The sequence below is a fragment of the Physeter macrocephalus genome, chromosome 6 (genome assembly GCF_002837175.3).
Source record: "Physeter macrocephalus isolate SW-GA chromosome 6, ASM283717v5, whole genome shotgun sequence".
Lineage (NCBI taxonomy): Eukaryota > Metazoa > Chordata > Mammalia > Artiodactyla > Physeteridae > Physeter > Physeter macrocephalus.
Window position 1 is genome coordinate 43756299 of NC_041219.1, and position 16108 is coordinate 43772406.

At 54.9% G+C, this 16108-nt stretch overlaps 2 protein-coding genes and 1 long non-coding RNA gene across 4 annotated transcripts in view; 2 read left to right on the plus strand and 1 right to left on the minus strand.

Moving 5' to 3' along the window:
- Positions 1-3445, plus strand: part of LOC112065907 (chronophin) — a 6862-nt gene extending 3417 nt beyond the window's left edge. The window contains exons 2-3 of one of the 2 annotated variants that reach the window (XR_008617584.1): positions 1002-1084; positions 1961-2215. Coding sequence is in view for 1 of the 2 variants with exons in the window: in XM_024127466.1 (XP_023983234.1) it covers positions 2104-2420 (317 nt within the window). In the remaining variant the exon portion in view is untranslated. Of the gene's footprint in view, positions 1-1001; positions 1085-1960 lie in introns of both variants that reach the window. The other variant, XM_024127466.1, reaches the window with a different exon arrangement.
- A 3115-nt stretch (positions 3446-6560) lies between these two features.
- On the minus strand, positions 6561-11308 carry LOC114486439 (uncharacterized). The gene is made up of 2 exons (XR_003680153.2): positions 11219-11308; positions 6561-9767 (listed from the first exon to the last, which is right to left on the minus strand). It is a non-coding gene; the product is annotated as an uncharacterized lncRNA (long non-coding RNA).
- On the plus strand, positions 11231-14488 carry LGALS1 (galectin 1). Its single transcript, XM_007111750.3, has 4 exons — positions 11231-11334; positions 12588-12667; positions 13793-13964; positions 14289-14488. The coding sequence occupies exons 1-4, from the start codon at positions 11326-11328 to the stop codon at positions 14433-14435; spliced, it is 408 nt and encodes a 135-aa protein (XP_007111812.1). The 5' UTR covers positions 11231-11325; the 3' UTR covers positions 14436-14488.
- Positions 14489-16108: the final 1620 nt, after the last annotated feature.

A 16108-nucleotide genomic window follows, 5' to 3' on the forward strand; every position in this document is an offset into this window, starting at 1 on the left:
TGGCCGCTGGGCCTGCGCGTCCGGAGCCTGTGCTCCGCGACGGGAGAGGCCACAGCAGAGGAAGGCCCGCATACCACAAAAAAAAAAAAAAAAAAAAAAAGAAAGGAATATGCTGACAGAGCTACCATTCTTTTTTTTAAAAAAAATATTTATTATTTATTTATTTTGGCTGCGCCAGGTCTTAGTTGATGCGTGCAGGATCTTTAGTTGCGACATGCGAACTCTTAGTTGCAGCATGCATGCAGGATCTAGTTCCCCGACTAGGCATCGAACCCAGGCCCCGTGTATTGGGAGCACGGAGTCTTACCCACTGGACCACCAGGGAAGTCCCCAGAGCTACCATTCTTGAGCTGAGAAAATCACTTTGGGGTGATGCAATTGAGCCCTTCCCATCCTGGAAGGAATTTCTAACTAACAGGGCAAATGGCTTTTCTTCCCTACCCAGTTCTCAGGAAAACAAGCAGGCAAGTTCTAGGTCAGAGGTCAGGGAGACCTTCCCAACAGGGTTGCTCTGGGCCAGCTCTGCCTTGATCCTAAGGAAGTTCCTCCTCCTCATCTGGGGGCCACAGGGCTGAGGATTCTTCCTGTTTGTGCACCTTCCGTGTCTTCAGCTTAATCAAGTTGAGTGTCATCCCCTGTGAGAAGGGAGACAGGAGGCCCAGAGCATTTGGGGTCAGACCAGTGGAGTACTGATGTCTAGTAACTGGAAGAGTCTTGATTTATGCCTTTTGCCAATTTCTGTGGTGTAAGTACTCCCCCCACTGTGGCTGATTTCAGCCTACCAACGTGAAGTCACTTCTCTTCATGGGGTTGGGAAGATATGTACACACCATTCTGTAATATTTCCATCATTAGGATGCAGGTAACCTCAAGAGCACAGATAATGGTAAAATAATTAGGAAGTGATGAGTTCTGAGAATTTAAACATATTTCACTTGATTGTTAAGTTTATATAAGTTGACTTTTAATAGTGGGTTTGTTTAACCACCAACTCATTTCAGAATTCCTGAAAATGAAACATTCAGCACTCCCAAGCCAGTACCAGCTGGCCCTGCACGTGTCTGGGTCAGACCTACCTGAATGCGTATCCTTTATCTGCCACTTATTAAGCTGTGCAACCCTGGACAAGTTACTTAACGACACTGAACATCAGCTTTCTCATCTGTAAAATGGGCGTTCATGAGTTCCCACACAGCCCCTGGCACTTTAGAATGTGCTCATCATTAGTGTGAAGGTAGAACATTCTGGCACAAAGATGTACCCCTGAGACGGGCACAGTGGACTCATTGTGTGGGACAGGATGGTACTGGGCTGGGAATTAGCCTTTTCTAAACAGTCCTCCTATTGTTAAACACTTGGGTGCGTTCCACAATTTCGCTTATTATAGTTACTGAGGCCACGGACATCTTCAGGCTTGTAGCTGTTTGTCTCCAGTTTGACTTCTCGCCTTGTGATCACTTTCCCAGTGGAGGCTGACTGGGTCAGAGGTGCGAACATTTCTGTGCCCTGCTGTGTTCCAAAAGGGCTGTGCCAGTTTCTGATGCCAGGAGCACACATTCTTGTAGCAATGACCACAACTGCTGTTTGTTAAGGGCTTTTCTGTTTCCAAAGCATTTGCCCCTGTGGTGCTCACAGCACCTCTTTGAAGGTAGGCATTACTTGGATCCCCCTTTCCAGTGAGTCTAGGGAAACTCAGAGAGGTTGGCTTGCCCAAAGGCGTGTGGCTGCCTGGGTAAAATTGTGAACCGCACGCAGGGCTGACTGAGCCAGGCCTGGTTACATGCAGTGGCTCATTCAGGCCTTACAATACCCACATGAGATACTGCCATTGATATCCCCATACAAGAGATGGGAAAACTGAGGCACAGGGAGGTTAAATAGCCTGCCCAAGAAAGGTGGAGATGGGGTGTGAATGCAGGCAGCTGGTTGCAGAGTCTGTGCCCTTAACCCCTACACTAAGACTTGGAAGCAGGTGGCCTTTTAACTCATTTCAGTGCCTAATTTGACCCCCATGCCAAGCTGCCTCGATGGGAATTCCAGTTTCCGGGCCCGGATGCTTTCCCCACTGCCACCCACATTGACCGAGTCTCCATGTCCCTGCAGGCACCGGGAGCCTGGCTGCCGCCGTAGAGACAGCCTCAGGCCGCCAGGCCCTGGTAGTGGGCAAGCCCAGCCCCTACATGTTCGAGTGCATCACAGAGCACTTCAGCGTGGACCCCAGCCGCACACTTATGGTGGGCGACCGCCTGGAGACCGACATCCTCTTCGGCCACCGCTGTGGCATGACCACCGTGCTCACGCTCACAGGCGTCTCCCGTCTGGAGGAGGCCCAGGCCTACCTGGCAGCCGGCCAGCACGACCTCGTGCCCCATTACTATGTGGAGAGCATCGCGGACATGCTGGAGGGGTTGGAGGACTGAGCGCACCTGACCAGCAACTGCGGCTGCAACCCTTGCTCACCCTGTTCCTGTAGATGGAGGTGATGGGCCAAGAGCTGCACTAAAGGGCTACCAGCTCCCTGGCCCCAGTTTCTACCCTGGTGGGGCTGGAACCCAGGGAAGATGTCAGGGCCCTCGGACCCCCTTCCAGCAGTGGCTGGGCACTCTGCTGTCCCAGAAGCTGCCCCCTCCCTGCCACTGGTTTACCCTGGCCTGACCCAGCCAGGTGGCCTTATATCCTGCCCTGTGACCTCCGCTTGTTTAAATCTGGGCCTTGCTGCCTTGTGAGGACTTCCCCCAACCCTGAGCACTTAATCCCCTACCTCCTCCCTGGGGCCTCTAGGGCTCTACCTGCTCCTGGGTCCTGGCCCTGGGTTCCTATTGACCAATCAGAGGTCTAGGTAGCCATGAATCATTATTGTCCTGAGCCCTGAATGGACCGATCAGAAGGCTAAGTGATAGTGACTCGTTGCTGTTGGGTCTTGAGGGGACCAATTGGGAGCCTAAGCGACAATGACCCTTTCTTGTCCTAGGTCCTGGGTAGACCAATCAGGACCCTAGGTAATAATGACCCATTAGTCTCTTGGATCCTGAATAGAACAATCCAGAAGTCTGAGAGACAGTGGCCTCTTGACAATCTGGGTCTGAGTGGACCAGCCAGGGGTCCAGATTTCTGTTCATAAATAAGGGTCCAAGTGCTGAAGACACCCCTCCTCCACAAAGGGGGCCACTTGGTGGCTCTGGGGGCTTCTGTAGCGGAGAGCCCCACCCCTCCCTGATCATGGTACCAGACCAGTGTTGATGGTGGTCACAGCTTGGGAGGGGGGCTTTTGTGGCCCGCCCCCCGTGCTGTCAGTGTTTGCTGTGCCACCTCTCCCCCGCGCCCACCCACAGCTATTTATTTATTATTGCGTGCCGGTGATGGTGGGGGTGGGGGCTGGGCCTTCCCTGCCACCTCCACCCCTGTTGTAACTAGTCCTCCCGTACTTAATAAAGTGCGAGTGGGAGTCTGTGGGTTGAAGTCTGTGTCCAGGGTGGGGCGGGGGGAGGAGCCCCTGCCTGAGCCTGCTCTCCCCGGAACTAGCCCACCCGCTTCCTGAAATGATTCACCCCAGTTCCAGAGTATTCTCTGTGTGCAGTGGTACCTTAGCACGATAGCACTTTATGCCTCACGGAGTCTTTATGTACCAGTCTGTCTCAGTCCTTCAGAAAATCCAGCAAGCTTGCATTTCTCATCCCACTCTACTGCTTGCGGAATGAGCATCATAAAGGTGATGTTAAGCTAAACACAAGGGCACAGACCTAGAAAGTGTGATCGCCTGAGGCAGGATCTGAACTTGTGTTGGCTGACGCCGGGAGGCTGCGGCCCCTCTCTGTAGAGCCTGAGGTGGGAGACCGGTCCTCACCCTCCAGGAGCTCAGGTAAGATGCTGCACAACCCCCTCCGTTTCAGGCATCCTTCACACCTGGGCTGCTGCTGTGAATGTCTGTCCTGCTGGCCTCGAGCATCCCCAGTGCCTCCTGCAGAGCAGGGGCCCATCTGTGAGCGGCTGAGGGTAGGACTTCAAGGTCTGGAAAATTCTCTTCAGTATGATTCTCCTGGGGAAGAGGGAGTACTTGACTAAGCCTGGTTGCATCAGGAAGTGGGAGCAAATGTGCTCTTGTGGAGACCTCTGGTTGTGACAGACTTGGCTCAACCTGACTAAGGCATAAGAGGGTTTACTGGCTGCCCCACGAGGTGGTCCAACACCCGCCAGGTGCATCCCTCTCATCCTCTCACTCTTCTGGGCTTTGGGTGTGAAGGCGGTTGCAGCTATTATGTGACCGCAAAGCATGGCCCAGTATATTTCTCTGCTTGTGACTCTGCTGCAGAAAGATGGGAAGAGCTTGTTGGGGTTGTTTCCTCCAGACCTCTAAAAGTTGCAAACCAACAGAAAAAGTCTAAGAACAGCACAATGAACACCACATGGCCTTCACCTAGACTCCCAGCTAATATTTCAGGAAGCTGATGACACCAATCCACAAAATGAAACAACTCCTTCACATTAATACCCCCTGGTTTCAATAGTTACCTAGTTTTGCCTCCTCCCCCACGCCTGCATGTTGACTACTTTCTTGGTGACCAGAGGCCTTAGGGGTACTTTCTGTTGTCCCTGCCATAATTTTTTCCTCCGGGGGTGGCTCTGAAACAGTGGCCGAAGCTCAGACTCACTGAAATCTGAGCTTGGTCTAGCATCAGAGTCCCACCCAGCACTCTTTTTATTTCATCTTAGCTATTACAGATAAGCATAACCACAGGACTGTAAGTTTTACTTTTTTCGCAATTCCTTATGCATCAGTAAGCCAGCTCCCCAGGACTTGGAGCCATGTCTAAATTCCATTGGTAACGTTAACCTTTTTTTAAAAAAAATTATTTATTTATTTAGTTAGTTAGTTAAGAAAGCACACTCCCAACGGAGGGGGCACGGGTTCGAGCCCTGGTCGGGGAACTAAGATCCCACATGCCACACAGCATGGCCAAAAAAAACAAACAAACAAACATAATTTTTTTTTTTTTTTTTTTTTGCCGCGATGCATTGCTTGCGGGATCTTAGTTCCCCAAACAGGGATTGAATCCAGGCCCTCAGCAGTGAGGCAGTGAAAGCGTGGAGTCCTAACCACTGGACTGCCAGGGGATTCCCCCACGTTTACCTTTAGACAATGCAGCACAGCTGCTGCTCATACCATGGGTGACCACGTGCCACCTAGGAATCAAAGTTTCCCCATCCCGTGCCTTTTCACACTTTCTCTTCCCAAACCACACGTTTCCATGAGCCAGGGCCTTTGTAGCAAATCCCACTTCTCTGACACCAACTGAAAGGGAAAACTGTTTCCTCTGCCCACAGAATACAGTACTTCTGACACCAAACGTGTGGGTTTTCTACACCAAGCAACTCACCAGTTTTCTGCAGACACCAACTGGGTATCCTACAATCTATCAATAATTCAATTCCGACAGTACCTGGAGTTAGTGCAGACCCCACAGGTTAAGTGCTTAGTCCCCCAAGACTTTTCCCCCACTTCAGTGCCAGTCACAAGTGTCAGTGGCACTCTGACCAACTGGCTATAAATCGGAGGCTCCCACAACTCCCTTCTCAGGTCTGATCATTTGTTACCACGGCTCACAAAACTCGGAAACACTACGAGTACGGGTTTATCATATAACAAAGGATATGATAAAGCTTACGGATGAACAGCTAGATGAAGACATATACATAGCGTGAGGTCCTGGAGGGTACAAAGTGAGGGGGCTTCTGTTCCCGTGGGGTTAGGGTGTGCCAGCCTCCCAGCGTGTGGATGCGTTCACCAAACCAGAAGCTCTCCAAACTGTGTGGTTTGGGGATTCTCATGGAGGGGATTCATCACATAGGCATGATTGATGGTTCGTCTCTAGTCCCTCACCCCTCCCTGGAGGATGGGAGGCGGGGCTGAAAGTTACAAGCTTCTGATCACTGCTTGGTCTTTCTGGTGACCAGCCCCCCTCCTGAAGCCATCCAGGTACCCACCAAGAGTCACCTCATTAGAACAAAAGAAGATCCTATCACCCAGGAAATTCCAAGGGATTTAGGAGCTCTGTGTCAGGAACTGGGGTCAGAGACCAAAATGTTAGAACAAAAGATGCTCTTTCAGGCACCCGTGTCACTTAGGAAATTCCAAAGGATTTAGGAACTCTTGTCAGGAACTAGGGTCAGGGACCAAATATACATTTCTTATTATGTCACACTCCCCCAATTTTAATTTAGAAACGTTTCAAACCAACAGAAAAGGACTTCATTGGTGGTGCAGTGGTTATGAATCCGCCTGCCAATGCAGGGGACACGGGTTCGAGCCCTGGTCCGGGAAGATCCCACATGCCGCGGAGCAACTAAGCCTGTGCACCACAACTACTGAGCCTGCGCTCTAGAGCCTGCAAGCCACAACTATTGAGCCCATGTGCCACAGCTACTGAAGCCCGCGTGCCTAGAGCCCGTGCTCCGCAACGAGAAGCCACCGCAATGAGAAGCCTGCGCACCGCAACCAGGAGTAGACCCCGCTCACCGCAACTAGAGAAAGCCCGCGCGCAGCAATGAAGACCCAACGCAGCCAAAAATAAATAAATGAATAAATTTATTTTTAAAAAAACAGAAAAGGTGCAAGAACAGCACAATGAACACTCATGTGCCCTTCACCTAGATTCCCAGTTGTTCATATTTGTCCGATTTGCTTAATTGCTCTGTATATATTGGGTTGGCCAAAAAGATCGTTCACTTTTTGGCCGATCCAATATCTTCACATTTTTTAACTGACTCATTCGAGAGTCTGTTGCAGATGTGAAGACAGTTCATCCCAAATCCTTTCGCTTGTCTGTCCTAAGAGCAAGGATGAATTGTGGATGTGGTTGTGCAGAAGAGCAAGGACTGTCTACATGGCCACAATCCATGATCATGCAGGAACCCAGATCTTTGATTTCATGGAGCCACTGAATTAACCTACCATGGAAACCTCCTAGCTCCAGACTGCTTGGTATGTGAATTTTCCTTAATTTTCAAGAAGTTTTAGTTGAGATTTCTGTTATTTGCAGCCCCAAACTCTCCTGATACACAGGTCCCAAGCACATTATAGAAAACATTAAAATGTACCCACAGCCCCCATTAAATATATTTATGGGGAGTTTTTGCTATACATTTTTCCAAATATTTTTACGCTTTTGTTTTAGACATTTGGCTATGGGGATCTAATTTAGGAGTGACCAACCTCTAGAGAGAACTGGGCACACTTTCGAAGAAAAGTCAACCCACAAAACTGTTTTCAAGGTAATACAGTTTTTATGACTACCAAGTGTTAGGTTTGAGCACAGTAAACATTCATTCATTTCAGCTCTTCAGTCTTAGAATTTTGGGGCCAACACATTTTTTTCTTCAAGTCTCAAATATTTTCTAAGCTTTAAAAAAACACTTAGCTTCCTGTGAGTCTATAATTATGTCACCCCACCCCCCAAAACGTTTAAGAAAATAAAAAAGACTCATGCCTGAGCCCTGGAGGGCTAATGAATGACAGGGTCTGGACCCCACCCAGCCCTCATACAAGAGGAGGAGTGGTTCCCCAAAGGCGAGCTGGGGCCTGTGTTCAGAGGGGGACAAACACCAGGTGGGAAGGCAAAAGTGACAGAGTGTACTGTGTTTGGGGAGGTGGCTGTCTGGGGCAGGTGGAACAGCATAAGCAAAGGCAGGGAGTTGGGACTGGATGAGCAGGTAAGTGGGGAGGCGGGCTCCAGCACAAACTGGTTGGAAAAGTATCTGAAGTTGGGGGCATCCCCCAGCTAGTCCTTCCTTCATGGAGCAGGAGGAAAAGATCATTTTGAGGTCCAGGTATCCCCGGACCACAGTGTTCTCTCCTTTTCTCGGCAGATGAAAGGGCTGCAGCGCTAGCTACCTGTGTGACCCTGGCCACGTGGCCACACTCTCTGGGTGGTCTCTGCATAGTTAAATGAAGGAGCGCTGGAGGCTCTGACCACCCACACTTTCCCCAGCTGGGCCAGCCAGGTTGCCTGGGGGTGTGGGTGGTGTCTCAGTGGGCCTGGCAGCCCTCTCCACCAAGGCCAGCTGGAGGAGGCGCAGCCTTCACGGGGGCAGGGCAGGAGTCGGCAGGCTGGGAAGGGCCGTGCTGGCCTGGATCCCCTGTCTGGACAAGCTCAGCTCATTTCTCATGGCAGCAGCCAAGGTCCAGTCCATAGCACCAGCCTGTAGGGTGGAGGAATTCCAGAGAGCTTGCTGCCTCTGCGGCAGGCCATTGAGGGGAAGGAGAGTCCCTGGGGCGGGTGCCCTTGGCCTTGGGGGGTGCAGGAGAGAGAGCTGACCGTGCAGCCTCTCTCACATCACTCCCGTAATCCTCCGATCAGCCAGAGGATTACACTCCTGCTACCCTCCAAGATGGGTAACATTCCCACCTCCCGGGCCTGGATACAGGTTCAGGGAGGACAAAGACCAAGGCTAGAGTCACAGCCAGGCAGCCCCCAAATCAGGACTTGCCCCTCTTCTCTGATTCTAACGTCGGCTTCATTTCAGGGCCCCAGAGCAGCTTCCCTGTGCAGAAGTTTCACCCAGGTGGCCTGCTTCAGGAGGGAGGTGAAGACGAAATGTGATAATGTATGAAAGTGAGGCGCCGGGCACAGGGCCTGACAGATAAGTGGGCGCCACTAATAGGAGGCCCGAAGGTGGGGGCGGGGGGCACACAATGCACCTTGTCCCTGGTCCCTGCCTCAGGAAAACTGCGGCCCCTGTTATAGGGGACGCTGGACTCTGGAGAGACTCCCCACCGCAGCCTAGGCAGGAGGGGACAGCCGACGGACGGGGGTGTGGTGGAGGGAGGCCTCCCAGAAGTGCTGACCCAGGAAGGTGAACTCAGCCTGGGAGAAGAGACAAGAGGAAGGCTAAAACCTTCTCAGACTCTATGAAAAAAATAACCATCTATTGAGTACAACAGACCTGAACTCCACCTTGTACTAACCTTACGCAGGAGAGCAGGGCTGCACATCCCCAATTCATAGACGGGGAGACTGAGGCAAGCAGGGAGAAGCAGCTTGCCAGGATGCCCTGGGAAGGGCGTGGCAGGGCTAGAACCAGAACCCAAGTCTCCAGACTCCCAAAGGGGCCTTTCCGGGGGCCTATACACCCTGTCACCCTGCCACTCCATCTCTCTACCAGCCCTCGACAAGCCAGATGCCAGAGAGGAGTAAAGCAGCCCCTCATCCAACAGCAAACACTTCCTGGTGCTGGACCCGTCTTCCAGATTGGGGGAAGAATGGAGGAGCAGCTCCTGAGGCCCTGAGAGCCCAACTGCTGGGTTGGAACAGCCAGCCAGTCCCACCTGATGGCAGTCACAGCAACGACTGCGTCTGAAGCACCTCTGGCCTTGGTCCTGGACTCCTCCTGAAATGCCCCCATTCCTTGACCAGGCAGACAGTGTCTGTGGGCCTCGGAGGGGAAGCACAGAGGAAAGGCAGTGGAGCTAGGCCCCACCCACCCCTCCCTGATGCTGAGGTTTGGGGGAGGCCCTGGAGGAAAAAGTGAAGCTCTGTGGTTGGTTTCCGTGGCAGCTGGCTTGGTCTAGGAGGAGGGATGAGGGGCTCGCAAGGGGTGCGACCCAACCTCTCTGGGCCTGCGTCTCAGCCCCGGGCAGCCCCTCTCCTCCTGTGCCAGCGTGGGTTTCAGTCATCTGGAGGAAGGTGGGGTCTGGGGAGGCAGTGCAGGGCAGGGCGGGTTTGCTCCAGATGTGGGTCACCCCCAGTCCACATCTTCTTCCCTCTTCAGTGCTGGTGATTTCAGAAGGGGGACAGCGATGTGAAGGAGGTCCCGTTGATAACTCTCTTAGCAAGCCCCCCACCTCACCCAGTGCTCCCCACGCTCCTCCCTCTACCTGGTTTCTGAGTGTGAGGTTAGCACCCCTCCAACCCACCTTCAACTCTGTTGCTGCAGTGATTTTCCCTGCAGCCTAAATCTGGCCTCAATACTCACTCTTCCTATAACCTTCGGTGGCTCCCCAGCACTCTCAGATAAAACAATGCCCAAACCCCTCAGTGAGGCCCTTCATGATCCAGGTATCACTGGCTTCCCACCCTCATGCCCCATCTTTCCCCAGCACACCCTAAACTCCAGCCATGCCCAGATGCTCACTGTTCCCCAGACCTGTGCCTTCTCATTTCTGAGCCTTTGCCCACGCTGGAATGCCAGTCCCTGCTTCTTCACCCATCCTTCAAGACCCACCTTCTTCCCATTCTGGACCATCCCACCAAGGTGCTCGCTCATGACTTCCCTCAGAGCCTGCATCATGCTACTTCTTAATTAGGTTCATGGCCAGATTCTGCCCCAACAGTGGGCTACTTGAGAACAGGGACTGAGGGCTTCATCTTTGAATCCTCTGAGGCTAGCTCAGGGCCAGGCACATAGTAGGTACTCAGTAAAATATCTGCTAAACAGATGGGGAAAGGGAAAGCTGTGCCGGGTGTCAGAGGGAGAAACGTGAGGAGAGTGGATGGGGGTGCACAGACCCGGGACCCCATCCTTTCATGGCCTGGCTCACCCTGGGCCCCCTCCCAGGCCTGATCCTCTCGGACAGGCCAGAGGCCGTCAGGCAGGGGCTCTTGGAGGATCCCCGGCAGACCCCTCGGGAGGGCAGGACAAAGCCTGAGGCCTGAGCCCTGAGCCTGGGCAGCAGCCTCAAGCCTGGCACGGGCCCAGCCTTTCTTTAGCGCTAATGAGGAGCACAAGCAGCCGCGGCAATCTCTGCTTCCGGGGGAGGCCCAGGCGGGGCCAGGGCTTTGTGGTTAATGGGTCCTGAGTCCTCTGCAGAGGCGCCCAGAGCGGGCCACGCCCTGGCCCCTGCCAGGGAGCAGCCTCACGAACCCCAGATCTAATTCTTGAAGGACACTGCACCTCCTCAGCCGCCTTCTATGGGGTACCCCCTGAGCTCAGCTAGCTGGCCCTGGCCCTCTTCCAGCCAACTCTTGGGCCTAGCTCATCCTCAAACTATTTTCCACTGGCTTCCCCCAATCCTTGCCACTGCATAATTTTGGGAAGAGGTAAGAGAATGGGAGGTGGAGCCTGGACCTTGGGGGAGTGGCTAAGAAGGAATGGGGGGGGTCTCCACTCTGATTGGTCATCTCTGCTCCAGAACTGGCTTCAAAATTCCATTGACTCCGCCTCCCGTGGCCCCCATCTCCTTTCTGAGTTACAATTGGCTCAGCATCCAGCAGGCGGGACTCACCCGGGTCTGGTCCAGTTAAAAGGGTGGGAGCGGGCTGTGGCCCATCTCTCGGGTAGTCTTCAGACAGCTGGTCCCGAAGTTCCAGGAACATCCTCCTCTCCTCAATCATGGCTTGTGTGAGTATGGGGACCCCACCCCAAGGCCCAGAGATGGCGTGGGGGCAGACAGCCAGGCAGAGTGAGGGCAGATCACGATCTGGGTTCTAGTTCTTGTGGTGTGGCCTTGAACAAGTGTCTTTTCTGGGCCTCAGTGGCCGTGTCTGTAAAATGGGGGTGGGCTCCATGCTTCCCCAAGGCCTTCTCTGGCTTAAGAATTTTCTGGATTCCTCCAGGGTCTGAGAGCACAGTTATTTCTGCCAAGGGCTGACATTCTGCAGCTCTCTGAGAAGTGGGAGTGGGAAGGGTGTGGCCGACTGGAGGTGGAGTGGGGCATTTTGAGGGCGCCCAGACCACTATCCCTTCCCCCTTCCCCCCAAAGAGCCTCCTGTCCCCTCCCCCCTGCAGCTGTCCCTGTCACTGGGCCAGGGCAGAGTCACCCTCTGCTCCAGAGCTGTAAAAGTCGCCAGGATATGAGACAGGCTGCCGGGAGGGAGCCTGCCTGGGTTAGCCGGGGGCGGGTGACTCTGTCCAGGCTGGTCAGGTGGGGGCTGGGGGAATTCCCGCTCAACCATTCCTCTAAGCTGGGGGGTGGGGGCTGTGATAAAGGAGCAAGAAGGCAGCAAGAATCTTCTGCAGGCCCCTAGGGAAAGGATTCCTGGCAGGAGGAACCACTCACACCAGTGAAGCTTTGCGCTGGCTCTTGTTAACCCCGAGCCAGCCAGGTTGCAGGCTCCCGCCCTGGGCTGCTCTCCCTTCTTAGAGGAGTCTAGCTGTGCTCCTTAGGGGGTCTCCTCTCCAGCCCCTGGCCCTCTCTGCAGAGGAGCTTGAAGGGGATGGTGGGGAATGGCCCAGCCCCGGGCCTCTTCCTCTCCAGCAGAGGGGCAGACGCCTCACTCACCTTCCTTTGCCCCCAACTCGCAGTGTGACGCATTTGGAGCCTGGCTCTCTCCATCTATTCAATGAGGCGATGGAGCACAGCACTCCACCTCCCAGGCTACTCTGCATCTAAAATCCCCGGGCTAAACAGCAGAAACTTCTAGATCCTGTCTTCTAGAACCTCAGTCATGTTACAGACGAGAAACTGACCCAGTTGGGAGTAGGGACTTGCCCAGGACCACACAAAGAAGGAGAGTCTAGAACTTGCAGCCGGGTTCCTCAGGCTTCGGGTCGGCCTGGTCAGAGCAGGCCTGGTCTTCCCGGCGGGGGGCACGACCTCCCACCCTGCCACCCTGCGTCCTCTAACCCGGCTGGGTGCGGTCTTGTCTGCGCAGGGTCTGGTCGCCAGCAACCTGAATCTCAAGCCTGGGGAGTGCCTCAGAGTGCGGGGCGAGGTGCCCCCGGACGCCAAGAGGTGAGGGGACGACGGCGGGGGCGGCGGGCGGCAGGGGCGGGGGCTGGAGCGCGAGGGTCCCGCCCCGCGTCTGGCAGGGGCGTGGCTGGCCGGGCCCGGCTCCTCCCTCCGGCGGGGCGGGGTTAATGTCGGCCGCTGCTGAGGCTAAGTCTTCTGGGTGAGTCACTTCCTCCGCGGAGTCTGGACGCCGCCACCGTTGTCGCCCCCTTAAACTAAACCAGCTGCGGCCTTGTCATCTGCCTCGGCTGGCCTTCTCCTCCCCACTGCTGTGGGCGGGACCAGAGGCTGAGGGGGGCGGAGAGAGGGAATGAAAGGGTGTCACCCTCGCTGCCCGCCCTCTGAGGTCTGTGTATCCTGCGCTCTTCACTCTCGATTCTTCACTCCTTTGGTCCTTCCTTAACTCATCATTCATTCGGCCAGCTGGCCTACTTTCTCCGCAGCCTTGTGAGCTTGGACCAGTCAACCAACCGCCTTGAGCCTCGTTTGTTAATCAGTTAATGGAGGGAGGAGGTTGCGTGGAGGTGAAATGCTGGGTCATCTCACACGTTGATGACCAGCTGACAGTGTAAAGAGCCGCACGCTTCATATGCACTGCTCATGTCATTCTTTCTAAACCCTCAGAGGGAGGCCTTGCTGTTACCTCCACTCAGCAAATGTATTATTGTTACTCGTTCATTCGCCCCACGGTTACAGGTTACAGAGCACCTACTGTGTGTCACGCATCATGCTGGGCACCAGGGATACAGAGATAGACAAGACAGACTGGACACTTGCCCTCCCAGAGGTCACCGTCTGGAGGGAGTCTCTGACCTTGACCAAACGGGCAGGGACACAAATTCATGTCTGCAAGAGTCCTGGCTGTCAGCATAGCGAGGCCCTGAAGAGACTTACTGTGGAGCCCCCACTGTGCAGATATGGAAACTGAGACCCAGATGGAGCAGGGACTTGCTCAAGGTCACACAGCAAGGAGGTGGCAGGGCACAGCTAGAATCCAGGTTTCCTTCCTCTCGGCTCCGTGCGTTCCCCCGGTGAGGTCCATTAACGTGGACTGAGCGGCACAGACTGGTCAGTCTGAGGGGCCTGCAGCGGGCGGGGGCAGCCTCAAGCCCACCCACTATCCCCTAGCTTCGTGCTGAACCTGGGCAAAGACGGCAACAACCTGTGCCTGCACTTCAACCCCCGCTTCAACGCGCACGGGGACACCAACACCATCGTGTGTAACAGCAAGGATGGCGGGGCCTGGGGCGCTGAGCAGCGGGAGTCCGTCTTCCCCTTCCAGCCTGGAAGTGTTGTGGAGGTGGGCTGGGGCCTGGGGCGGGGTCAGGGCCCTGGGTGGGCTGGGGCAGAGCTGGCCTGAGTGGCTAGAGACCTGGGTCCCACCCTGCCCCACCCTGCCCCCCTCACCTCCCTCCCCATCTCCTCTCCCTCCCATCACCTGCTGTGTGATCCTCGGTGAGCATCATCCCCTCTCCCAACCTCAGGGCCTCACCGTGAAGCGGGGCTGTTGCCAGGGCTACGGGAGGAAAGGGCTCCGGGAGGGCCTAGGACCTGCAGGCCGTGGCTGCAGGGCCGAGGCTCCCGCTGTGGGGTCCACACGCCCACCGCCCCTCTCCACCCCCAGGTGTGCGTCTCCTTCGACCAGGCAGACCTAACCATCCAGCTGCCTGGTGGATACGATTTCAAGTTCCCCAACCGCCTCAACCTGGAGGCCATCAACTACCTGGCAGCCGACGGCGACTTCAAGATCAAGTGCGTGGCCTTTGAGTGAAGCCAGCCGACCCATGGCCCCCAATAAAGGCAGCTGCCTCTGCTCCCCCTGAACCAGCCTCCTGTGTGTGTGGGTGTGGAAGAGGAGGGTTCCGCCGACTCCCCCAGGCTCTGCCCCTTCTTCACTTCCATTCACTGCCTCGATGCATGCATACCTTTTTTTTTTTTTTTTCTTTTTTTTTCGGCTGCACTGTGCGGCTTGTGGGATCTTAGTTCCCCGACCGGGGATCGAACCCAGGCCCATGGGCAGTGAAAGCACCTAATCCTAACCACTGGACCGGCAGGGAATTCCCTCGATGCATACCTCTTAAGTGCTAGTGACATCTTGTTCCCCTGGGTCCCTGGGCTGAACAGAGAGCTCAATACACAGCGAGGGGCTCAGTACTAAATAAGACCCAGTCACTGCCCTCAAACAGCTCCCAGCTCACTGGGCCCCAGCACACAGTAGATATGCAAAAAATGTTGAAATAAACGAAAACAGGGGAAGAGAGGCAAGGACAGACTGATTCATGCCATGGTATCTGGGGCAACACGGGGAGGTAGAAGGAAAACCTGGGGCCCCTCTCATTTGTTTTCATGAACTAGAAAGAGATCTGGTTCAGACAGTGCAGGGAAACCAGCTGTGTGCCCCTGTGGGCCTTAACTGACCTCTCTGAGCCTCGGTTTATTCATTTATATGAGGGGGATGATAGCGCGGAGGCTACCGTGGGACTGTTGTGAGGATGAAATGAGGCGTGTGACGGAGGGTGAGTGTAGGGCCTGGCACACGTACACACGCAGTGGATAGTGTTTCCTGTCACTGCCGCACTACCTCTTGAGATCTTATCCCCCGAGTCTGAAGGGGAGTAAACAGGCTCTGAGTGATGACTCCCTGGTCTCTACCAGGCCCAGCTGAGCCTTCTGGGGCTCCCCACGCATCCCAGCTTTGTGGCGCCAGGCAGCACACCTCAATGCTACAGTGTACGGGCAACCAGGGTGCTAGTCTGCAAACTCGGGTTCTGTGGCCCTCAGGACCCTCAACCCAACACAGGGAAGATGGGCTTGGGCGATGGCCCTGGCACCACCTGCTGGCCCGTTTCTGTATAGGAGGAACCGGGGTCGGTGGCAGGATACGCCACCCCCTGCAGAGAACCTAGAAGTAGAAGCAGGTGGGCCGACTTGAAGCCCCGCCTTGCCTTCAGGTTCTCAGAGGCCTCCTGCTGCACACAGCCTGTTCCCTGCAAGGCAGAGTGCGAGAGACTCACTCTTCCTGAGATGAGGCCTCCCTGAGCCTCTCCTCTGCTGGTTTCCAGAGGACGTGTTTTCCAAGACCAGCCAGGCTCCGTTACCTTGGAGGGCAATCACACTCACTTGTTGCAAGTGACGGGACATGAGCTGATAGCTGGGCAACGCTGCAGACCGACCACTCCCCTGCACCTTTTCCTTTCTGCTCCCTGCTGTAGGGCCCCCTACCTCCCTGGGAAACAGCCCCTGGGAACTGAGCCAATGTTCCAAGACGGCTTGGAATCAGGACCTCAGTAGGCACCCCCAACCCCCAAGGCAGTCTCCTGAGGTATGTGTGGGGTGGGAGTTTGGCAAATCTCACTCTCCAGGACAGCCAGCACTAGCTGTGGAACCCTGGGTAAGTCTCTTCCACCCCCCAGTCTGAGTTTCCTCATCCATAAAATGGGGGTC